This window comes from Bufo bufo, chromosome 2, assembly GCF_905171765.1.
Source record: "Bufo bufo chromosome 2, aBufBuf1.1, whole genome shotgun sequence".
Classification (NCBI taxonomy): domain Eukaryota; kingdom Metazoa; phylum Chordata; class Amphibia; order Anura; family Bufonidae; genus Bufo; species Bufo bufo.
The window spans coordinates 168615657-168641223 of NC_053390.1; the positions used below are offsets into that span (position 1 = coordinate 168615657).

The 25567-nt window shown below is 44.3% G+C and overlaps 1 protein-coding gene across 2 annotated transcripts in view; it reads right to left on the bottom strand.

Moving 5' to 3' along the window:
- TRIM36 (tripartite motif containing 36) overlaps positions 1-25567 on the bottom strand; it is a 124168-nt gene that overhangs the window by 71568 nt on the left and 27033 nt on the right. Inside the window, exon 1 of one of the 2 annotated variants that reach the window (XM_040421642.1) lies at positions 9844-10057. The exons of the other annotated variant lie outside the window; for it this stretch is intronic. Within the exon in view, the coding sequence (XP_040277576.1) occupies positions 9844-9882 (39 nt within the window). The 5' untranslated portion in view covers positions 9883-10057. Of the gene's footprint in view, positions 1-9843; positions 10058-25567 lie in introns of those variants that run through there. 2 annotated transcript variants of the gene reach the window in all.

Here is a 25567-nt window from a genome sequence, read left to right on the forward strand (position 1 = left end):
TCTTGAGTAGGGTCTCATTTTTTGCGGGATGAGATGACGGTTTGATTGGTACTATTTTGGCGTACATGCGACTTTTTTGAGCACTTTTATTACCTTTTTTGGGAAGTAAGGTGGGCAAAATTTCAATTTTCTCATAGTTTTTATTTTTTTATTTTTATGGCGTTCACCGTGCGGGGAAAGTAACATGACCATTTTATAGATCAGGTCGTTACGGACGCGGCGATACCTAATATGTGTAGTTTATTTAATTTTTTTAATTTTTATTCAGTGATAAATGTTATTTTTTTTTATCTTAACTTTTTTCACTTTTTTTTACATTTTTTTGACCCAGACCCGCTTGGTTCTTGAAGATCCAGTGGGTCTGATGTCTGTATAATACAGTACAGTACAATATATATTGTTCTGTACTGTATTTTACTTACACTGAACAGATCTATGCTTTCAGCATAGATCTGTTCAGCACCATGGACAGCAGGACGCCTGAGCAGGCGTCCTGTTGCCATGGGAACCCTCCCCGTCTGCTCAGAACTTCGCAGACGGGGAAGGGTAAGCACGGGGCTGAGGGGGGCTCTCTGGGGGCTCTCTCCCTCTCCATCGGGGGGCTGCAAAGGCACAGCAGCCCCCCGATGGAGAGGGAGGGAGCTCCCTGACCGATGACAGTTAACTTTTTCCATACAGCGGTCCGTACGGACCGCGGTATGGAAAGGGTTAAACGGCTGACATCTGCACAGATGTCAGCCGTTTATACCAGGGTGCCAGCAATGTGCTGGCACCCTGGTATACCCACTAGAAGCCAACGATCATTCATGGGGAGGCGGGCGGGGGATCGCGATCCCGCCTGCCGCACCGCCCGCCTCCCGCAACGCCCCCACCGCATGCGACACCCCCCCCGCACCACCCGCCGGCATCAAATCATGCAGGGGTGCAGGGGGGGGTGAAAAATATAGATTTTAGCCACTCTAAAGTTTCTGATCGCCGCGGTCAGGGACCGCGGGGATCAGAAACTGCAAAAAGCGCAGCAAACCGCAGGTCTGAATTGACCTGCGGTTTGCTGCGATCGCCGACACGGGGGGGTCACATGACCCCCCCTGGCGTTGTCACAGGATGCCGGCTGAAGGATTTCAGCCGAAATCCCGTTCCGTTTAAACCCTCGGGCGCCGGAATACAGATTTTAAGTCAGGACGTACCGGTACGTCCTGTGTCCTTAAGGACTCGGGAAATAGGGCGTACCGGTACGTCCTATGTCCTTAAGGGGTTAATGTGTATGGGCACCTTCACATTAGAAAAACAAGAGTATACTGAAAGATCACCTGATGGGTGGTGCTATAGAGCCTTCCATCAAGGACTGCATGGCCAACGGTCTGAGTAAATGACATTTGGTGGCTGCAGGACAAGGATCTGTCCCCTCTAATTACACAGATGCATGGCTCACAGTGAATTACAATGCGGCTGAGCGAATTAGGAGAAAGCTCCGGCCGTCAGTTAATCATTTGGAAGGGGAGTTTTGTCTGCTCATTCCAGATTTCTGTGGGAAAAGAAGTAAAGGAGCACAGATTGTAGAGGCCACGCTCATCTCAGCTACACCAGACGCCTGAGGCCGAGTTCACACGAAAATGTGTGACCCGTGCCTGTGCTGCGGCCCGCAAATAGCGGGCCGCAATGCACGATCGCCGGCCGTAGGTCAGCCGCATCGGATCGCGGACCCATTCACTTTTAGCGGGACGGCTGGATCGCGGACCCATTAAAGATAGGACTTGTTCTATCTTTTTGCGGAACGGAAGTACGGGACGTAACCCCACGGAGGCACTCCGTAGTGCTTCCGAGGGGTCCCGCCCCGTGCGGCCGTTCCGGATTTGCGGACCCATTGAAGTGAATGGGTCCGCATCCGTGATGCGGAATTCACACGGAACTGTGGCCGTGTATTGCGGCCCGCAATACGGAAACGGATCACACGTTCGTACCTGACAAAGCAGAGCTAAGGGTACAACTACACTGCAACATTTTTTGTAATGATAGCACAGGTCTGCTACTAAAAAGCTGTTTGATTATTTTCATCTAATTTCCATGTATTTTGGTGTGCTGAAAAATAAAAAAGAGAAAAAAAAACTCCTAGACGTCAAGATTTGCCACAAAATGGTCTTCAAATTTATAAATTTTAAGTTTGGTATTTTTTTATATTATGGGTTTTTAACAAAATTAAAAGGCCAAAATTACTAGTCATGAATTCACATAAGTGCATTTAAGAAATAAAATGCCCAAACTTAAAGGGGTTGTACGAGTTATGTAAAAATCGGATCAAGGCTGAAAAGCAGGAATATATTGTTGCCAGGAGTTCAGACATTGTGAAAGGAGTTCGTTCCTTACTTCGCCCAGGAAGACAAGTTGGTTTATTGCATAGATGTCGAAGGTCTGATGAGTCAATTTTAAATCCAATATGATTCAGAGCAATAGCGTATTTTTATAGATTCTTCAAAAAGAAGTCTCAAAGCAGTTTTACTCCACAACGGTGGTTTTTACGCTTCCCTGTAGGTCATTCCGAACACTTGAAGGAAACCTACGAGAACTTGGAATTGGTTCTTCACTTTGTTTTAACTGATGATCTATCTTCTGATCGGCGGGGGTCCGACACCTGGGACCCCCACCAATAAGCTGTTTGAGAAGGCAGCGGTGCTCGCAGCCTTCTCACTGTTTACCGCTGGCCCAGTGACATCACGACTAGCATCACTGGCCTGGGCGGGGCCAAGCTCCATTCAAGTGAACAGAGCTTAGCCCCACCCAGGCCAGTGATACTAGTCGTGATGTCACTGGGCCAGCGGTAAACCGTGAGAAGGCCGGCGAGCACCGCTGCCTTCTCAAACAGCTTATTGGCGGGGGTACCAGGTGTCGGACCCCCGTCGATCAGTTTAAACCAGGCATGCTCAACCTGCTGCCATCCAGCTGTTGCAAAACTACAACTCCCAGCATGCCTGAATAGCCTACAGCAGGGCATGGTGGGAGTTCTAGTTCTAGAACAGCTAGAGGGCTGCAGGTTGAGCGTTCCTGGTTTAAAAAAAATGCAGAACCCCTTTAAATATGAAGACCATGGTTGGCAAGTGTGTGGGGACTAGAAGGTCTTATGCATGTTGCTCGGGCAACAAGCTGGGTATACCAAATACCCTGGTTTTCTGTGTCTATGGGACAGTCGAGACTGACAAAAATAAATAAATCACTGGACCAAGAAGAGTTGGCAGCCGAGGGTGGTACCTTCCCATAAAGTTCTTCTACCACCTCTCCACATAAAATTGGGATTGATGAAGCAATTCGTAAAATCACTTCCAAGAGATTGAGAATGCTTCAAATACTTGGTCACCAAGTTTCCAGGCCTGTCGGAGGCAAAATTGAAGTAAGGTGTGTTCGTCTGACCAGACATTAGAAGGCTTATAGTTGATCAAGAGTTTGTCAATACCATGACTGATCCTCAAAAAGGGTGGATTGCATTTAAAGAAGTCGTACAGAAATTTTTAGGCAATAAAAAAAAAAGATCGTCGGACGAATGCTGAAAGCAGTTTGAAAGTGCATTTCCTCCAGTCCCACCTTGACTACTTTCCTGAAAATTTGGGCGCTGTGCATGAGGAACAAGGTGAACGATTCCACCAAGACATTAAAGAGATGGAAAGGAGATACCAGGGAAAAGGGAGCATTACAATGATGGCAGGCTACTGTTGGATGCTTCAGAGAGACATTCCAGATGCTACTCATGAGTGTAAATGCACCAAGAGGAGCCTCACAGGGAAGAAGAATCGAGTTTAGTGTGTAGATGACCTCATTTCAGTTCAAAAAATTGTTTATGAAAAAATTTTTTAAAAAAATTGTAATAAAACTTAATTTTATAAGTCTATTTCCATTTATTTTGAGGTATTGCCTTATTTAACAGTTACCCAAATTGTCAGGAAACGTGATGTCCTATGACAAAATGGAGGTCATTTTCGGATTCATCGCACCAAGAAACATGAAGATTACGTTGAATAACCCCAAAAAAAAATTTGCAGACCTGTGTATAGTCAATAGTGTCGTGCTGCAACCGCACAAAAATACAATCCATTGACTATCATTACAAAAAATAAAAAAATATGTCACATGTACCCTTTTTGCTATGGGACAAGTACCTCCTTGTAGCCACAGCCTAAGGCGGAAAAAGCAGTAACAGCACAAAGTGCAAGATGATTATATTCCCTGTATGGAGACCGTTACTAAACTAACACTGAGTTTTTGGAGCATTTCTGCCTCAAAATGCGCTCCAAAGACGCCTCAAAATAGCATCCCATTCATTTCAATGAGAAGCAGCACTTATTTTTTTATTTTTTTTTAACACATGAACAAAACAGCCCCATCCTTACTTTTTGGCACAAATCCACATCAAAAACCTCAAGCTGAAATCGCAGCTTTGTACTGAAGTGAACATGTAGTGTCCCACTAGGTAAAGGTGGGCACTACTCAAGGGTCAATTGGGTCATGTTGTTCACCTCCTGTAGAACACGGTCATGGTATTTTAATATTGTATTGTAATGCATACGTTCATGTAAATTCCTGTGTACCAGGCCTGTTAGGGGTGTAGTTTCTCCTCCCAAGCTGTAGAGGGAGCTAGGGAACCCCCTAGTACATATAGACAGGTCAAGTCCAGGGAAAGTGTGTGTTTCAGAAGCCAAGATTCACTTCAGCCAGGCAGGAGCTGAGGTCCAGCTTCTAACATGCAGCTAGATAGCCCAGGTTCCTAACCTGCTTCTAGGAGAAGAAATTTCCTCCTGAAGTTATTCTGCATCTAGCAAAGTACAGAGCAGTGCTAATTGTATCCAGCCAAGTAAAAAGCTGAAGGGCAGAAGTTTATTGTACAGCAAGTGGATTTATGCCAGAGGAAGGTTTCGCTACCCAAGGATAAAGCCAGCTATTAGGCATCCGGGCCTTGGAGAAAGTCAGACAGGATTCTGCAGAAAGTACAGCCTGATCTGTGAGTTTATTCCCTCTGAGTTATCTTGCTAGGATTCTACCTGCCATTAATGTAAAGCCTGCCTGTTACCAAATCTACTTCATATGGAACTGTCTGAAGCCTGTATATAGTTGAACTGTTCAGTAAAGAGGAGTTCTAGTTCACCATAAACGTGTGTACCTCAATTATTCCTCCAACAAATCGGTGTGCCACCGTTACCGGCACTGGCTTCACAAACTGTAAGGGATCTTGTCACCGGCACGCTAAACTTCCAACACCCAGGGCACCTCACCTACCACCCGGCCTGGTCCCTATATTCAGAGAGTGCCCCAGAGGATCTAGGTGCCAGCCTCTCCATCACTGCTGTACGCCTGCCCAGGGTCTTCTACAAATTGTGAGTACCAAGAATAACCCTCGGTCTGCTAACTGACCCCCGTGACCTCACATTCGCTCCCCCTGAAGGACTGGCGTACTGCAAACACCCTTTGTATAAAAAAATAAAAAAAAAAGAGAGAAAAGGACTAATAGGCATTTTTGTCACACTGAAAACATGCGGATTCCGTGCTGACTTTTTAAGCGTCTTTAGTGTGAACTGGCCCTTACTCACTCAGATTCATTTAAAAGATAATCTGTCACAAGAGACTTCCCTTTCAGCTCTTTGTACAGACAGAGCTGTGGGTCACCCAATTAAAAGGGCTCATGCATGCAAATGTATTTGCTTTCTGCTTCAGTTCCGTTTTTTTGTGGTCCGTATGCGGAACTATTCACTTCAATGGGTACGCAAAAACAACGGAAAGTACTCAGTGTGCATTCAGTTTCCGTATTTCCGTTACGCAGAAAAGTAGTGCATGCACTATTAGGGCTCATGCACACGACCATTTGCGGTCCGTTTTTCACAGATCCATTCTGTATCTAAGGTTTTTTTTATTTTATTTTTTTTATTTAAGTCCTCTTCCGTTCTTCCACAAAACAAATCCGTACGGGATCCGTTTTTTGCGGATCAGAAACGGAAACAGTAACTTATAAGGCTACTTTCACACTTGCGGCAGAGTGATCCAGCAAGCAGTCCGTCGCCGGATCCAGCATGCAAACGTACAGCATTTGTAGACTGATCTATCTTACAAATGCATTGCAAGAACAGATCAGTCTCTCCGTTTGTCATACGGACAAATGAATCAGTTTCTATTTTTCACATTGCAGTATTTTTAATGTCGGATCCGGCACTAATACATTTGTATGTAAATTAATGCCAGATCCGGAATTTTGGACAGAAAGAATACCGCAGCATGCTGCGGTATTTTCTCCGTCCAAAACGCCATTCAGTGACTAAACTGAAGACATCCTGAACGGATTACTCTCCATTCAGAATGCATGGGGATAAAACCAATCAGTTCTTTTCCGGTATTGAGCCCCTAGGACGGAACTCAGTGCAGGAAAAGAATAACGTAAGTGTGAAAGTACCCTTAATCACCAAACACATTAGCTGGGCATAGCATTTCAACAGTATGGATCCGCAAAATACGGATGTGTTCTGTGTGAGTTTTATTTTTTACGGAACCATTGACTTGAATGGGGCCTAGGACAGTGATTTGCGGACAATAGGACATGCACTACTCTGTGCATTCCATTTCTGTAGAGTACAATCCGTTGTTTTTGCGGACCCATTGATGTGAATGGTTCCGCATACGGTCTGCAAAAAATTGGAACGGAAGCGAAGAGTATATACTTGGGTCAATGGGCCCGCAAAAAATACGGAACGCACATGGAACATATCCGTATTTTGCGGATCCATACTGTAGAAATGCTGTGCCCAGCCCATATTGCTCAGGTGTTTGGTAATTAATAAGTTACTGTTTCCATTCCACAAAAAAAAAAAAAACACGGATCAAATACGGAAACCATACGGATATGTTTTGTGCAATAACGGAACGGAAGAGGACTTAAATCAGAAGAAAAAAAAAAAAAAAAAGCTCAGATATGAAACTAATCCGTGAAAAACAGACCGCAAAACAACAACGGTCGTGTGCGTGAGCCCTAACACTGATTTTCTTTTGTTGATCTGTGGCTCCATTCCCGCGTTATACTTTTTCTAAATACAAGTTAGAACCTTTAGTGCAATAAGGGCGTCACCATTGCTCTCATTGCACCCAAGCTCCACTCTTCCAGCTTTAACACTGCCTTCTGTCAATGACTGATAACTGTAGTTGCTGAAAAACCTCCGAAAAGTACACGTCTGGAGAACTTTTTTAGTTTTCTACTACGTCACTTCTGTTTAATGAGATGGAAAGGCTGCTTTCACATGAGCGATATGCAAGAGCTCTGGCAGTGAAAAACTGACATTTTCCCTTATTTTTCAGCGTTTTCTGCAAATATTGTGAAAAAATAATAAATCACTGAACAGCAACCATCAGAGCAGAAGGACTGTGCACAGACGCCGTCTATGTGGTTGGGGTTTTCACAGATCCATTGACTGGACCAGTTCTGAGTGAAGAACAGATGAAGATGGAACACGCTGCCATTTTGTCCTGTAAGGATCTTTTTATAACAAATGGGGATCCAGCTACGTCGGACACATGGGGATCCAGCAGTCTCCACCGCCGACGTAAATCTGGCCTTAGGGTACTTTCACACTAGCATTTTTCTTTTCCGGCACTGAGTTCCGTCACAGGAGCTTAATACCGGAAAAGAACTGATCAGTTTTATCCTAATGCATTCTGAATGGAGAGCAATCCGTTCAGGATGTATCAGTTCAGTCTTTTTGACTTCTCAGGACGGAGATAATACCGCAGCATGCTGCGGTTTTATCTCCAGCCAGAATTCTGGAACACAGGATCCGGCATTTTTTCCCACTGAAATGCATTAATGCCCAGAGTGCTCTGGCAAAACGGATCCGTCCTTCCAGTCTGCGCATGCTCAGACCGCAAAAAATGTGAAAAATAAATCAATGCCAGATCCGTTTTTGCAGATGACACCGGAGAGAGGGATGCGACATTTCAATGCATTTGTCATATGGATCAGGATCCTGATCCGTCTGACAAATGCCATCAGTTTGCATGCGTTTTGACGGATCCGGCAGGCAATTCCAGCGACGGAACTGCCTGCCGGAATCCTCTGCCGCAAGTTTGAAAGTACCCTTACCAGCAAGTTCAGACAAGGCAATCTTTGGTGTGCTGGAGTCAGACAGTAGGTCTGAGAAAGGGTGCAGCGAGTGCTCTGCAGACAGGCGTTGTTATCCAAGTACTAAATGCACACAATCAGGATTGAGCGCAGAAAATCCGCACCGTCGGTCTTGTACATTGTATTCTAGGAGAATTTTTAATTCTCAATGCACACAATGCAGATTTTTTCTGCACAGATTTTAAAATCCGCAGCATGTCGATTTTATTTTTCCTGACCGGATTTTCTACATTCACTTAGTAAAATCCGCATGTGGAAAATCCACACACAAATCCGCACCAATTGATGCAGATTGACCGCACGGATTTGCCTGCGAACACCTGCGGATTTCAGTGCGGATTCTCCACACAGGAATCCTGAACGTGTGCATGTACCCGGGAGTCTGCCAGCAAGGGTTTGCATATAAAACCTATGATAGTGGCTGGAACAGACGGCTAATACAGCACCTGTGTTACGGTAATCCATGGCTGTGTGCAGCAGAAAAGCAGTTTGTTCTGACACGTTAATCAGCTGTTCGGTGCACTGAGGGCAGGCCCCAGCCCCTTGGTGCACCCATTGTCCCTCCGTGTCCATAAAGGCCCATCTGTCCTTAGGAAAGGCTGGTTCTCCTCTCCCAGGCAGGAACCAGATGCAAGCTTAGGAAAGGAGGAGCCTCGAAGACAGGAACGGACAAAGAGTGCACCGAGGAGCTAGGGCCCGCCCTCAGTGCACCAAACAGCTGATTCACATATCAGGGAAAATGCAGCAAGAGATTACCGTAGGACAGGTACATCTGCAGCATGTGCCTTTCTGCCGCAGGTTTTTATCAGTTTTCTACCTGAAAATCTGCACTGCGTGGAGAGTTTTTCTCTGCTGCAGATAATCTGCAACATGTGAACATACCCTATAGGTACATGGCAGATTGGGTCCTGTTCCATTCATCTGAATGAGGCGTGCGCTGTAGAAACAAGTCCATTTAGATAGAAGAAAGATTTCCAATAGCCGAAATTTCTTCAAAAGAAACCTGCCAGGTGTGACCATCCACTACACATGGGCTTCAGCCCTGCCATCTGCATGGAGGCGGCACACATGATGTCTTCCATGACTGTACAATCCTGTGTGGGGCACAGGTGGGAACATGGGCACTGGTGTAAGAATAGGAAGCGGTCCACGCCGGAGCACTACCGGACAGGAACGTGCACGCTCGCCCAATGTCACACAAGATGCTGCCGGCTCCAGGAGCCGCCCCTGGTTTCCTGCAGCTGATGGTGCTGCATGTATGGGTGGAGCTGGACCAGAACCTGCAGTGAAGACGGCGAAAGCCCAATACACAAAAACTGCATAATAATCACAACGCGGCACACTACACACAAGAAATGGCAGCCTGTCATTTGTCCGCTGTACAACTTACCCCTTAAAGAGACCCCAATACTCCTATAGGGCACAATGCTCTTTATCCCCCCCATGTTACCAGTATAAAGAGATGTAAGACATGAACTAACCACCTGTAGGCGGAAGACACATTATATATATCCATATATACACACACACACACACACGATGAAACGCTGCTGCCCCAGCTGACAGGAGACGCACACGGTGCAGCCGCATCCCTCACACCGGACGAGCCCTCCGTGCAGTCACGTGACCCGCCTAGCCTCACAGGGCTGCGCTCCCCTGAGTCCCCTCACATACGGTACCTATCTCGCTCCTCAGTCACGCACCTGGCTGTCCCCCGCTTCCGGCACCGGCTGGATCTCCATCCTCGGAGCGGTCACCACACGTTCAGCCCCAGAGACAGAACGGGGCGCGACCAAGAACTTCCAGAGCCCCGTGTTCTAATTGTTCAGTGACTCAACAATAGAGGAGCGCACGTAAAGCACACGCTTCTGCAATCCGCACCGAGACTCGCACTCTCTGTCTCTGACTGACCAGTGTCTGACTGACTCTGCCCGGAACCCTCACTCATTTACATAGGAGGCGTGGACTGCTGAATGGAAATATTGCTATTGGATGATCCGATAAGGGGGCGTTCCTAAAGGCCTCGTGGATTGGGCGGGATTTTCTAATATTCTCTCAGCTGGGGGACTGTAACGGTTCTCCTATATTTCTCCGGGTTATCCCAATTGCCAGTGGGGAAGGGGGGGGAGAGCAAGGAGATGCTGCATAATGAGACCAGACCATCGCAGGCTGTGCGGTGGGGATTTGTCAGAGACTTAGAACTACAACTCTCATCATACTCACTGAAATTTACCCAGCCTTCAGTAAGCACACCAGTCCGCCGAATATATTCTTTACACCTATCACCAAGCTATTAGGCACCATAGACTTGACCTATACATTTAGTCATGTGACCCCTCTGCTCTATTAGTGATTTTGGTGGTCGACCAAAGATGGCAGAGCTGCCATAGGAATGAATAGAGGGCAACGCCACCCGCACGTTTGCTGCAAACACAATACGTGAATCGCAAAAAAAATCCAGCAATGTTGGATTTTATGCGATTCGTGTTTTACAGTCGCAGTTGTCCTTAACCCTGTCCATGCCTATGACACTGTGACCTTTGATCGCGTGACAGCTGTCGTGGCCAAAATCACCAAGTAGCCGGCGGAGCTCTACCGCCTCCGTTGCATATTTCGTCAAAAAATTCACGCTATGCTATTTTGTCACATGACAGCATGGGGAGAAGCGGCCACTATGCCATCGCTCGTCCCCATACTGTTCTGGTTTGCCAGCGGCAGGTCACTATTAGACACCATGATCTGCCGCCGGCAAGCGCTGGTTTTTAAGCATGCTTAAAAACCAGAATTGCACGATGAACGAGCAGTATTACACTGCCAGATCATCGCTAACGAGCGCTCATCAGTCGTAATATCAGCCAGTGTAATACAGCATCAACCGATCTGAGGACAGGTCATCAGTAATATACCACTGAAAAACCCCAATAAAATCCCTTATGCAAGCAATGCATAGTTGCCAACAGTCCCTCATTTTCAAAGACGGTCTCAGCAAATTTGAGCTGTCCCGGGCCAAAAATGAATGGGGCTTATCTCAGCCATGCTGATAAGTGGGTGGCCCTGCCATGTTTGGAGTGTTTTCTGGACGGGGCTTAAACACCCCATATCTTCCAAGAACAATGTTGTAAGTGCGGCAATGGAGTCCTCTTAGTTCTTGCATCCAGAGTCCGCCTATTTATAAGCTACCAGTGAGAACATATGCACGCTCGGATGGTGAGAACACATGCACACTTGGATGGTGAGAACACATGCACGCTCGGATGGTGAGAACACATGCACGCTCGGATGGTGAGAACACATGCACGCTCGGATGGTGAGAACATATGCACGCTCGGATGGTGAGAACATATGCACGCTCGGATGGTGAGAACACATGCACGCTCGGATGGTGAGAACATATGCACACTTGGATGGTGAGAACACATGCACGCTCGGATGGTGAGAACACATGCACGCTCGGATGGTGAGAACATATGCACGCTCGGATGGTGAGAACATATGCACGCTCGGATGGTGAGAACATATGCACGCTCGGATGGTGAGAACATATGCACGCTCGGATGGTGAGAACACATGCACACTCGGATGACCAAGTATTTGGCGGACAGCTATCTATGGTTTATGGCCAGCCAGGTTGTTTACTGGTGACCAAACCGCAAGATGTACAACCTACATTGGTTGTTTTCTGCTGGACCATAGGATCCTATTATTGCATCAGAGCCACACCAGAGGATCTTTTGATGCTTAGCTGGTGTCGCGGGTCCGTGGGGGGGGTGGGGTCGGCAGGGACAGATTTCACTGGATTCCGCAGGCTAAAGGTCCAAACAATGCTTTATTCTGGTCCAACTGACACAGTGGCATCAATGTTCAGCAGTCACTTTGAGTACTCCACAGACATTGCCTCATAAACTACAAAAGAAAATACCTGGCCCATGTGGGCACCTACTAAGCAAAGTTGTCACCTCACCTAAGTAATTTCATCAAACTCAAGGAGATCAGGCTTCATACCGGCACCAGGGCAACCAGCTTTCAGGCTCTGACCCTGAATGAGCACTTCAGCCCTGTATTTATCGCCACAGTAATAAGCCCAGCATGTACACCTGGGATCACCTCCGGCTGGGGAACATGTTTTACTGGAGTGGGGTAGGGAATGACAGGTCTATCTACCAACCTACCCACATACAATACAGGCCCATAAAACTCTTTAACGAAAAGTGCCTCACCAAACTACAGTACACTTTGCTGAAACCACCCAGCTTTCTTGGATTTTTTTACATCACCCATCTGGGCATTCTGAATGAGATATAAACCCCCTTCAGTACTTTGCCAGCCGCCATGTTACACTGGCCATACACATCAGATGTCAAGGGAGAGAAGGGTTGAACATGTTGCATTCAACATGCTCAATCACTTTGTTCTGGAGGAGATAAGCCGCCCACTAGGGGTGTCTGGCGCAGCTTTTACATCTCTCCCATTGACAATACATGCATGCATAGTCTTAGGAGATTGTGAGAGACAGCTGCTGGATGAAGAAACATTTGGCTGAATTATATGTATAGCCACTTTTTGGTTGCAAAGAAAAGATAAGGGTTAGTCAGTACATCCCAGTGCGCAGGTGCACGTTTCCATGGCAAGCACAAAAGCAAAAACAAACACAATGCAACAGCACTCTGCAAACACCAATAATAAAGTAAATATTATAGTGCCATACTCACTACAGACAATGCACTAATGCTAATGCTACATTATGTGAGATTCTTGGCAAATACATTTTGTACAAAATTATTTGTGCCCGTCCACCAACGGCAAGGCGATCTCTTTAGGACAGGAACCTACACGAAATGCTACCTCCTCTGGTGCTATACTGGCCTCCATTAAATTCAGGGAATGCAGGTTCCACATGCATGCTGATCCCACACTATATTATACCTCTTTTGGTGCCACAATGGCCTCCATTAAATTCAAAGAATGCAGGTTCCATATGCATGCTGATCTCACTCTATATTTTACCTCTCCTGGTGCCAAATGGCCTCCAATAAATGCAGGGAAAGCAGACTTCAACTTTATATTTGCACTAAATAAAATCAGACTGACTAAAACCCCCATTTTTTATCTTTGCAGTCTGCATTGGAGGTGTGGCTGACTCCATTGGTCGTGCACTCCTAACTAACCTGTCTGTCCCCTTCCTGCATTTATTGGAGGCCATGTGGCACCAGGAGAGGTATGTTGGTACCTGTATTCCCTGAACATAATGGAGGCCAGTGTGGCATCAAAAGAGGTATAATACAGTGTGGGCTCAGCATGCACGCGGAACCTGCATTCCCTAAATTTAATGGAGGCCAGTATTGCACCAGTGGAAGTATTATTTAGTGTAGGTTCTTGTCCTAAAGAGGTCACCTTGTTGTTGGCAGACAGGCACAAATAATTTTGTACAAGATGTATTTGCCAAGGATCTCACATTTATAATGTAGCATTAGTGCAATGTGCATGGTCTATAGTGAGTGCGGCACTATTGTATCTACTTTATTATTTGGGTTTGCAGAGTGCTGTTACGTTGTGTTTGTTTTAGCCACTTTTTGGTGGGCCAAACCCTCAGAGGTTTGAGGATATTTATGAAGATCCTGATACATGACTGGATCACTGTTCAGTAATGTTAGCAGTGAAGGGAGGGGCTGTGACAACTTCATAACAAAGCACATGGGTGTCACAACTAAGGAAATAGTATAGCAGAAATAGTATAGAATTCCTTTAACAGTATGGTAGGTCTCATTCATTCATTTGTAATGGTAGCATGGGTAAACCATGCATAATCAAAGCAGAGGGGGGTTATTTTGGGTGGGGTTACCTTTCACAAATGTACACAGGCTGCTTTTCTGTACATCACTGCACATAAAATAGCTGACAGCGATCCCCCACCTCCCCTATAGACATGTATGCTTGGATCAGACTGGCATGAAAGTATGTTGGATTAGGTAGAGAGGGATACGCAGCTGGCACTTGTCACATCAGCTTATAGGGAGCAAGGGTTAACATGCTGAAATCCAACATGCCCAATCCTTATTTCCCCCGATACACTCCACATTGCTGATCATGTCTCTAATGATATAAGTACGGTATATCATTATATGTTAATGTAAAATACCAGAAATGTTGTCATCCTGTTGATTAGTTTTGTCATTTTTCCCCATCCTATCAGAAATATCAGAGCATGAACACATAAGGCCTCTTTCACACTTCTGTATCCGTGAAGATGGTCGGTGGTTTATCTGTGAAGATGTCCGTAATGAATCCATGTTTGGTCCATGTGTCATCTGTATGGACACTGCTAGGCTGAAAATTCATTTCTAGAGCATCTCTTAGCAAGAATCTGTGAAAACCATGGATTAAACACGGTTGGCATCCATGATGTGTCCATGGTTTTCACCGACCCATAAACTATAATATGTGTGAGGGGTCCAAAATCATGAACAAAAATAGGGCATGCTTCCATGGTGGAAAACCACTGCTGTGTGAATACACACGTTAAAGGCTCCATTCATTTCTATGGGGCCGCACGATGTGCTGCCCGGAATCGGAAATGCGGACCCGCACTTCCGGGTCCGCAATTCCGATCCCGAAAAAAATATAACATATCCTATTCTTGTCCGCAATTGTGGACAAGATTAGGCATTTTCTATTAAGTGCCGGCGATGTGCGGTCTGCAAAATGCGGAATGCACATTGCCGGTGTCCATGTTTCGTGGATCCGCAAAACACACACAGATGTGTGAATGGACTCAAAGTCTGTGGAAATATGAGCGATCCATGGAGACCATGGACAGCACGTGTCTGTGAGTCACTTATGTGTGAAAGATGCCTAACTCTAAGGCCCCATTCACACGTCCGCAATTTCGTTCCGCATTTTGTGGAACGGAATTGCGGACCCATTCATTTCTGAGGGGCAGCACAATGTGCTGCCCGGATACGGAATTGCGAACCCACACTTCCTGGTCCGCAATTCCGTTCCCGAAAAAAATAGAACATGTCCTATTCTTGTCCGCAATTGCAGACAAGAATAGGCATATTCTATTAGTGTCGGCGATGTGCGGTTCGCAAAATGCGGAACGCACATTGCCGCGGATCCGCAAAACACATTACGGACGTGTGAATGGAGCCTTAGACTAGTTTCACAGTAGCAGTAAGAGGTCCCACAGGCTGTTCCGGGCCAGAGCACTCTGGATCCAGCATTGCCCGACGGTATCCGAATGCCCACCGGCCCCATTAACTTTAATGGGGTCCGGTGGAGATCCGGCAAATATACCGGTTCTTGGAACAACCTACTGGATCTCTCACTGCTAGTGTGAAACTAGTGTAACAGTAAGAAGAAAACTACAAGGCATATGCTTCTCCTGTACTTGCAGAGAATCAGCAGTGATTCGCCATAAACTACTGCTTGGCCACATGGTACACTGACAATCGCAAGAAGCATCAATAATCAAGTGGAAAGTTGGCATACAAAAATGGTGGTTTTTGACACAAGCCTTAGTTCCACAAAAACGTGCAACTTCCACTCTTGCCACTGAAAAGTGGGGGTGGCTTAGCAGGAGGGCCGTGACCTTTATAAAGCCAAGTTCGCTCTTCGGTTATTTGATCAGTTATTTCCATTAGTTATTGTGAGCCAAAACCAGGTTCGGGTCAAAAACATAGACTATGAGCACATTTTTCCATTATACCTGATCTCTGTGGAGGCTTCACTACTGGTTTTGGCTCACAATAACTGATGGAAATAACTGATCAAATAACTGAAGTGTGAACTTGGCCTAAGTTACGCCAGAAACCAGTGTAAATTCTAGCACAAATCTATGCCAGCTCATAACTGGTGTGGAGCTCATTCTCCAGCGCACAGACAGGCAAAGATGTGATACCTTTATTTAAGGTTGCATCTTACTCCAGCGCACTTCGGACTAAAGACAGCATATGAAATGCCGGTCTTAGTCAATTCGCCTCAAAGAGTTTAGGGCTCATGCACACAAACGTATTTCCTTTACGTGTCCGTTCAGGTTTTTTTTTGCGGACCGTATACGGAACCATTCATTTCAATGGGCCCGCAAGAAAAACGGAAGGTACTCCGTGTGCATTCCGTTTCTGTATGTCCATATTTCTGTTTCGCAAAAAGACAGAACATGTCCTATTATTGTCCTCATTACGAGCAAGGATAGTACTGTTCTACTAGGGGCCAGCGGTTCCGTTCCGCAAAATACGGAATGCACACGGACGTCATCCGTATTTTGTGTGGACCGCAAAATACATACGGTCGTGTGCATGAGGCCTTAAAGGGGTGCTGCCAAATTTTAACATTATCCCCTATCCTCAGCTATGTGCAGCAGTCCCATAGAGAGTGACCTCAACCTGTTGCTCCATCAGGATGGGGGTTGAGACCCCCATTCTTGGGATCAGTGGGAGTCCCAGCAGGTATTCCCTTTTCTGTCAATAGGATATATATATTTTTTTTTAAACTTGGCACAACTCTGAAGTTCTCACTGCCTGCAGCCGCCACTGGAGGGAGCTTTTGAGATTGATGCCTTCTGAAATGGCATGTTCATGGTGCTGTTGGCTAATTGTGAGCAATCTTTTGCTACTTACCATTTGATATTTCGCCTACAACTGTGCTCATGTACTTGAGAACGGGCAATAGTCCAATTACGGTACAATCTGTTGACTTTACTGTAATGTGTATGTCCAGCTGTAGATATGAACCATCACCACAATTTGCTTACAATATCGCTGTTGAAGTGCAGTTTAGAGCATTTGACATTTTGATGGCATCCATCTACACTACTGCAGTTTATGAAGACCATGACTAGCAGTTATCACTGAGGATAGTGATGCCACTATACGTTTCAGGCATGTAAACTGCTTAGCTTAATATTTTTCATTTCATGTTAATATAGTGTATACTGAATCACAAAAAAACCCTGTATAATTAATAATATATAAGGTGTTCTGACATATAATACTGCTCATAAGTTCAAACGATCTACGAAGTGTGCTACTGCAGCATGTAATTACATACTGCTCAGTGCTCCTGGGAACATAATACTACCCCATGCATGAATGAGCAGCTCCACTCCTCACCAGTCCAGTCATCTTTGGTAGGTTCCTTTTAGACTGTCCTAGAACGAGGGCAAATCGACGATATAACAAGTCATTTAGGACTTAAAGGACTCTTTAATGAGGCGAAGCATACTGAAATGGGGGATGAATGATCGTTAGTACGATTGTTTGTCCCCATTCAGTTTGCATATTGTTGTAAGCAAATCGCTGGTTTACACAGGTAGATGTGCTGCTAACCAGCAATCATTTTTACAGTATGCTCGCTTAAAAGATCGGACCACCAGACAAGCATTTGCTCGACTCTCTGCCGATTGCGGTCATATTTACAATGGGCAATGATCAGGAATGAGCGTTCTCATCGCCTGAACAAAGCAATCCCTCTGGAAAGTAAAATAAAGACAGGGATGAGGTTGTCCCTATACGGATATGTTAACACGGGCCCAGATGCACCATTTAATGAAACATTAATGAGCCCTCATAATGAAAGCTGATAGGAATGTCATAATGAAGTAATAGGTGGAAGTCTGACCACTGAGAACCTCACTGATCCTGCAAACGCATTTAATGGAATGACATCCTTTCTTTGGCTCTTTGGAATCCCAATACCACATGTTTATGGCGTGTATGGCCAATATGCTATAAGAATGTTTTCTGGAGTACCCTATTAGGGCATCTACAAAGGACGCCTTTCTCTGGAGGATCCAGCATGTCTTACAGGGTCACTTGTGGTGGCTCTGTGGGGAAATTGAACACTTGCTGCTCTATTCCTTTACAGATACCAGATTGTAAATGAATGATCCATCAGTTAGACACTTAAAATAAGCTAGCTTTGAGTGGAGAATGATAATCCAAACATGTCTCCACCAAGTACTAAAACATACACTGATCAGCTGTTCGGGTGTAGCATTGGAATCTGGCATCAGAATGGCACAACACCGTCAGCCTAGTAGTAGATCAGTGGAGGTGCAGGGTGTCGGACCCCCGCCAATCAGCTACTGGTGGCCTATCTTGAGGATAGGTCATCACTTAGTAAAAGCTGGACAACACTTTAAGTTTCCACGTCCAGGTTTTCTGATGCATTTTTTAGAGCCAAAACCAGTAGTGCTTTCAAAAAACAGGAAATATAGTATCTGTCCTTCATACCTACTCCCCCTTTATGATCCTGTCACCGCCAGCCCTGGGAGAGATCTTAGAAGTTCAAATAGATAGAAGACTCAGGAGTCTATTTGACAGATCTCTTGTTTTCATTGTTGCTGACAGGTTTCCACCCCTTCGCAGATGCTGCTCATTATCAGTCAGGTGGCTCTTTATATGTTCCGCCTCTCACTTGTTTCCTTGCGGCTGATAGCTCTTCTGTGGAGTGTTCAGGGAGACACAAGCTCCTTCAGTTTGGAAGGAGCCGGTTGCCTCTTTCCCTGTTCCCTAAGCTGAGGGTTTGGTGCAGTGTTTCAGCAGTCTCAGGTTCCGGTGCATGTGCATTTCTACCATTGAGATTTGCACATGTTGTTAGCAGCTTAGGGAGAGTGTCAGGGAATGCTAGGAGGTGACCTCTTTATTACCTAGGTTTGGGGCCCGGTCTTGTCTTTCCTTCCCCGTACTACCCGTGACAGATCCACATCTGGGTTTAGCTTAAAAAAATGCATCAGAAAATCTGTACGTGGAACCTTCGCCTAAAAGCACTGACCGGTGAAGTGAATAACATGAATTATCTTATTACAATGGCACCTGTCAACAGCTGGGATGTAGGCATAAAAACAAGCAGATGGCACTGGCCATAAACCTTTTTGGCGTAAATTAAGATGCATTATCTGCCCTGGCAATGCCCTTGCTCCACGCTCGCCACGCCCACCTTTTGGCAGATTCGGCGAGGTTCACATAAAATGCTGATTGGGACTAGAAAAGACACAAATGCATTGAAAAATTTTACTACGCCAAAAAGACGCGTAAAGGGAATGATCATTTTCCCGCATGGAGTGCCTACTGACCCGTAGCCACCACTTGTGCCACAGGGTACATGCACACAACATTGCTACACTATGTGCTGGAGCCCTTATACTCAACTTGAAATAAGTTGTCCTTGTACTCTGGTTCGCACTCGCGTTTAGTTAACATGATAATAATTGCCTCACAAATTATTGATCAACCCATAAAATATTACACTGCTGTAAAGCCTTTCTGGGATTTTGTGGCTTCATCTAAAGTGATCTGTAGAGAGAAAAGTTACAAAACAGGCCTGTACATCTGGTAATTTAGCTTGATCGAAGGAATCATTTCCATTAGCTGTGTACTTCTGATCGTACAGTAAAAAGCAAACAATTAGATTTCATTCCATTAACTGGAAAATGGCAGCAACTGGTGTATGATGAGGCAGTAGACAGCCTGGCAGGTAACAAGCTCTTTATACAATATGTATATAATGCAGCAATTGTAAGCCAATAGAATCATCGGGATTCTTCACCTTAGACTAGTCTTTGGCAGAACCCACATTTGCTGCATTATCAGCTTTAAAAGGGTTTTCCCATGATTAATGTAAAACAAATAAAGATCAGACATCATATAGTACATGACAATCTCTTTCTATCAAAGCTAGAACCAGCCCTGCACCTCACATGGATCCAGAGATCTCCACATTCATTGCTCCAATTCATCTGCTTCATTTATTTCAAGATGGCTGTTTATGGGGCATGTCCTTTCAGCTGTAGATCTCTCTCTCTGTAACTGTCACAGCTTCTAGCAGTAGATACGGGTGGTGACAGTTGTGGGATGGAACTGAGCATGTGTGACCACCTCAGTGATGTTACTGAGGTGGACAGAGAAATATTGTGCAAATACTTTTTATTGAATAACAAGTGCAATACTAAATTTCTAATTACATTTAGTTACAAAAATATTCAGGGTCAGGTGCTGGTTTGAAAAATGTAGAATATATTTTTGAGGCAATCCCTTCTCTTCCGATGACTGCCAGTTTTTCTCACTGTTTGCGCACTTACAGGCAGAGCTGGCTCTTCAGATCGCTTAGATGATGCCTTTGAACTGCAATTGTCCAACTTTTAATTGGATTGAGATCTAGCGGATTGGGTCGAGGTTCGTCTAATGTGTATGGACACATTTAGTTTTGATAGTCAGTCATATCTAGTCATGTCTATAACTTCATATTTCCTTAGAATAGTTTTTGCTCTTCAAAGTCAAAGCTCCAGATTTAGTCTTAACCGGTTGGTGCTGTAAACTATTAAAAAATGGCTTGTTTTTGTTTTTTCCTCCCTACCTTCCAAAAACATAACTTTTAGAATTTTCTGTTCACATATGAGCCATAGGAAGACAAGTTGTACTTTCTTTAATACTGGGAAGCTGGAACAAATTATTATTGGAGTAGAATTAGGAAAAATTCAAATTTTGCCATTGTTTTATGGGTTTTTTCTTTACGGAGTTTACTTGAAAAAACTGACCCTATACCTTTATTCTGTAGGTCAGTACAATCAGTACAATTACAGCGATATCAAATTTATATAGTTTTCATGACATTTTAATACAAAAACTTTTTTGCATCGCCATATTCTGACACCCATAACTTATAGATATTTCTGTCTATGAAGCTGTATAAGCACTCTTTTTTATGTTTAAAATGGGGAAAGGAGGTTGGATGGCATTTGCAATTTTTAAAAACATTTTTTATAGATTTTATTTTTAACACCCTTAGGGGACTTGCGATCATGTGATCATTTGATTCCTTACACCTTGCAATAAGATACTACTGCAGTTTATGGCAATATCTAATGAGGCAAGGCTTAAAACCTGCGCGAGTGCGCATGCAATTTCAGTCAGTTTTGCATTGCGTTGTTCAGTTTTTTCTGCGCGAGTGCAATGCATTTTGCACGTGCGTGATAAAAAACTGAATGTGGTACCCAGACCCAAACTTCTTCACTGAAGTTCGGGTTTGGGTTCCGTGCTGTGTAGATTTTATTATTTTCCCTTATAACATGGTTATAAGGGAAAATAAAAGCATTCTTAATACAGAATGCATAGTATAATGTCAATTGAGGGTTAAAAAAAATAAAAAAATAACTCACCTCATCCACTTGATCGCGCAGTCGGCATCGTCTTCTTTCTTCTTGTTTCAGGACCTGCAAAAGGACCTTTGATGACGCAATCACGCTCACCACGTGGTGAACGCGGTGACGTCAGCGCAGGTCCTGCTGAATGAAGATAGAAGGATCTTCTATCTTCATTCAGAAGGACTTGCGCTGACGTCACCGCACTCACCACGTGTGGTGAAGACTTATGCAAGTGGCATTTTTCAACTTTTCATTTTATTTTTTAAAAATTGCGGTACTTTAAAATTATTCTGGGTTGCAAAATAAATAATGGCTGAAACAATCCATGTCCCTTAACTTAAAGGGAATATCTTATTAGACAACGACGTATTGTTTGAATCAAGCTTTTATGTTAAATGTATTTTAAAAGAATTTTAATGGGTGATATTGTATTTAATTCTCCATGACATTATATTAAAAAGAATACAAAAATTCTTCACACCAGACACTAAACCTAATAATAGGTGCCACTTTTCAGTAGTCACCTCATTATCACAGAAAGGATTACAATGACAGACATCACCTATACATAGATAGTACAGGATCCACCATTCACAATAGGTGATATCATAGCTTATTTACTCCCTCCTGACCCCTGCACAGGTCACAGAGCATGCCTAGAAAGCTTTCCCATGGAAGTCCATGTCCGCTCCAGTTCATTGTGTATATGGTGGCTGCTGTAAAGCATATTTCTACAGCTCAGGCAAGATGGCTGCCCCCTTAATCATGTATAGGAAATATAATTTTAAAAAATCCACAATCATAAAGTAAAAACAGATTAGATAAAAAGGATATGTGTCACTATTTGGTTTGAACTGGCAGAAAAAAAAATGATAGGTTAAATATTCCCTTTAAAGGGAGGTTGAAAGCAAAGCATAGCCTCTGCTGTATTTCTATAGTAACAAACACGGTAATCGTGTCATTTATTCCTGTTTTGTCACATAAACATAAAGACGGATGATACACAGTAAGACTCTGGGCAGCTTCTAAGTAAATTTGGTTTTACATATGACGTCTTTGAGAAGAGGAAGTGAAAGTTCCTTAACATAGGGCTCTTTCACTGAGGAATGGAACAGAAAGAGGAACGAATCACTCGGAAAATATGGAGGCAGACTTGTAGGGAACAGACCTTAACTGCTCGACTGTGAACATGATGTCATTGCCAGCAATTAAGGAAAACTTATCATCATGACAGCCTCCTCTAGTCTGTGGACTCATGTGAACTCATGAGCACCCACTTACAGATAGGAAATGCAGCGATGGAGTATGTGCAAATGTGGCCGCTATACAGTACTGCTGGCTTTCTAGAACTACAGTGACCAGCACAACCCATGCCCCCAGTATTCTTGGCATGCTCAGTGCAGGCAGATCATAACTTCCTTATTTACCATCTCTCTGGTGCTAGTATATAATAGGTTTGTTTTTGGCAATGATATCCATATGGATTATCAGCAATTCCTTGATATTTTCCCATTCAGTCAGCAGTAGCTAAAACAAATGCAAGGTACCACAAATACCCATTGTGAACCTGGCTTAAGACCCTCATACACATTAGTGTATTGTCGACCGAACCCGCCAAGAACGGTCTAATGTGTATGGGGACAGATGATGTCAGGCTAGAGAAGGATGGGGCAAAGTGAATATTTTGCTCTCCCAGGAAATAAATATGTCTGACCATGACCTTCTCCTCTCTCTCATTGATAATATATCTACGCTGGATCAAACCAAACGTGTAAGTGAATGGTGGAGTTGGTGGAGATAGCTGTCGGTCAATATGTACTGAATGTGTCTGGCCAGCCTCAGCTTATTTGGTATTTGACTCATAAACTGAAGGCGAACATATCTGTAATGGTAAATATTGGTTAGATGATGCTGACAAAAGTTCCAGGGCACATTAAAGGGAACCTGTCATCAACTTGATGCTGACCTCACTGAGGGCAGCATAAAATAGTGACAGAAATGCTGATTTCAGAGGGGTGTCACTTATGAGCTAAAAGTAAGTGGTTGCTGAGAACCAGCATCATAATCACTGCAGCCCAGGCCTTGAAAAGAGTCAAATCTACCTGAGAAGAGTCCTGGTTATCCATAATCTCCTGCTCTCCTGCCCATTTGCTGATGATTGGCAGTTCTCTCCTAGAGAGGAAGGGAGAAAACTAGGTAGAAGACTGTCAGTCATCAGCAGGTGGGCAGGAGATCCGGAATTCATGAATAACCAGGACTGTTCTCAGGTGGCCGGGACTCTTTTCCAGGTCCAGTCTGCAATGATTGTGATGTTGATTCTCGGCAACCACTTATTTTTTACTTATAAATGACAGACCCCTGAAATCAACTCGCCTGTCTCTACTTTATTCTGCTGTTAGTATGGGCAGCACAAAGTTGATGACAGGTTCCCTTTAATGAGCGCACAGTTAACGCTGTTCACTTCATGAGCACCTATGATCTGGTTTAAAAATGGTTAAAAATGTTATGACTGTTATTTTTAAGCGTTTTTTAAAAAGTCAGTGGGGTTTAGCATGAGGAGGAGGCCAACGAATTTACTATAATTTTTGCGGAAAACTGTAAAAGTAGTATTACATGGTGCCCATTCAGATAAATAGCTGTCCATGTAGCACAAGGATGGCTTGAGTACTCCAGAAACTAAACTAGTAATATATGGTGCCCATTCAGATAAATGTACAGTCGTGGCCAAAAGTTTTGAGAATTACATAAATATTGGAAAAGTTGCTGCTTAAGTTTTTATAATAGCAATTTGCATATACTCCAGAATGTTATGAAGAGTGATCAGATGAATTGCATAGTCCTTCTTTGCCATGAAAATTAACTTAATCCCAAAAAAAACCTTTCCACTGCATTTCATTGCTGTCATTAAAGGACCTGCTGAGATCATTTCAGTAATCGTCTTGTTAACTAAGGTAAGAATGTTGATGAGCACAAGGCTGGAGATCATTATGTCAGGCTTATTGGCTTAAAATGGCAGACTTGACATGTTAAAAGGAGGGTGATGCTTGAAATCAGTGTTCTTCCATTGTTAACCATGGTGACCTGCAAAGAAACGCGTGCAGCTATCATTGCGTTGCATAAAAATGGCTTCACAGGCAAGGATATTGTGGCTACTAAGATTGCACCTCAATCAACAATTTATAGGATCATCAAGAACTTCAAGAAAAGAGGCTAAATTCTTGTTAAGAAGGCTTCAGGGCGTCCAAGAAAGTCCAGCAACCGTCAGGATCGTCTCCTAAAGAGGATTCAGCTGCGGGATCAGAGTGCCACCAGTGCAGAGCTTGCTCAGGAATGGCAGCAGGCAGGTGTGAGCGCATCTGCACGCACAGTGAGGCGAAGACTTTTGGAAGATGGCCTGGTGTCAAGAAAGGCAGCAAAGAAGCCACTTCTCTCCAAAAAAAAACACCAGGGACAGATTGATCTTCTGCAGAAAGTATGGTGAATGGACTGCTGAGGACTGGGGCAAAGTCATATTCTCCGATGAAGCCTCTTTCCGATTGTTTGGGGCATCTGGAAAAAGGCTTGTCCGGAGAAGAAAAGGTGAGCGCTACCATCAGTCCTGTGTCATGGCAACAGTAAAGCATCCTGAGACCATTCATGTGTGGGGTTGCTTCTCATCCAAGGGAGTGGTCTCACTCACAATTTTGCCCAAAAACACAACCATGAATAAAGAATGGTACCAAAACACCCTCCAACAGCAACTTCTTTCAGCAATCCAACAACAGTTTGGTGAAGAACAATGCATTTTCCAGCACGATGGAGCACCGTGCCATAAGGCAAAAGTGATAACTAAGTGGCTCGGGGACCAAAACGTTGACATTTTGGGTCCATGGCCTGGAAACTCAGCAGATCTTAATCCCATTGAGAACTTGTGGTCAATCCTCAAGAGGCGGGTGGACAAACAAAAACCCACTAATTCTGACAAACTCCAAGAAGTGATTATGTAAGAATGGTATCAGTCAGGAATTGGCCCAGAAGTTGATTGAGAGCATGCCCAGTCGAATTGCAGAGGTGCTGAAAAAGAAGGGCCAACACTGCAAATATGGACTCTTTGCATAAATGTCATGTAATTGTCGATAAAAGCCTTTGAAACGTATGAAGTGCGTGTAATTATATTTCACTACATCACAGAAACAACTGAAACAAAGATCTAAAAGCAGTTTAGCAGCAAACTTTGTGAAAACGAATATTTGTGTCATTCTCAAAACTTTTGGCCACGACTGTACACAAGGACGGCTTGGGTCCTTCAG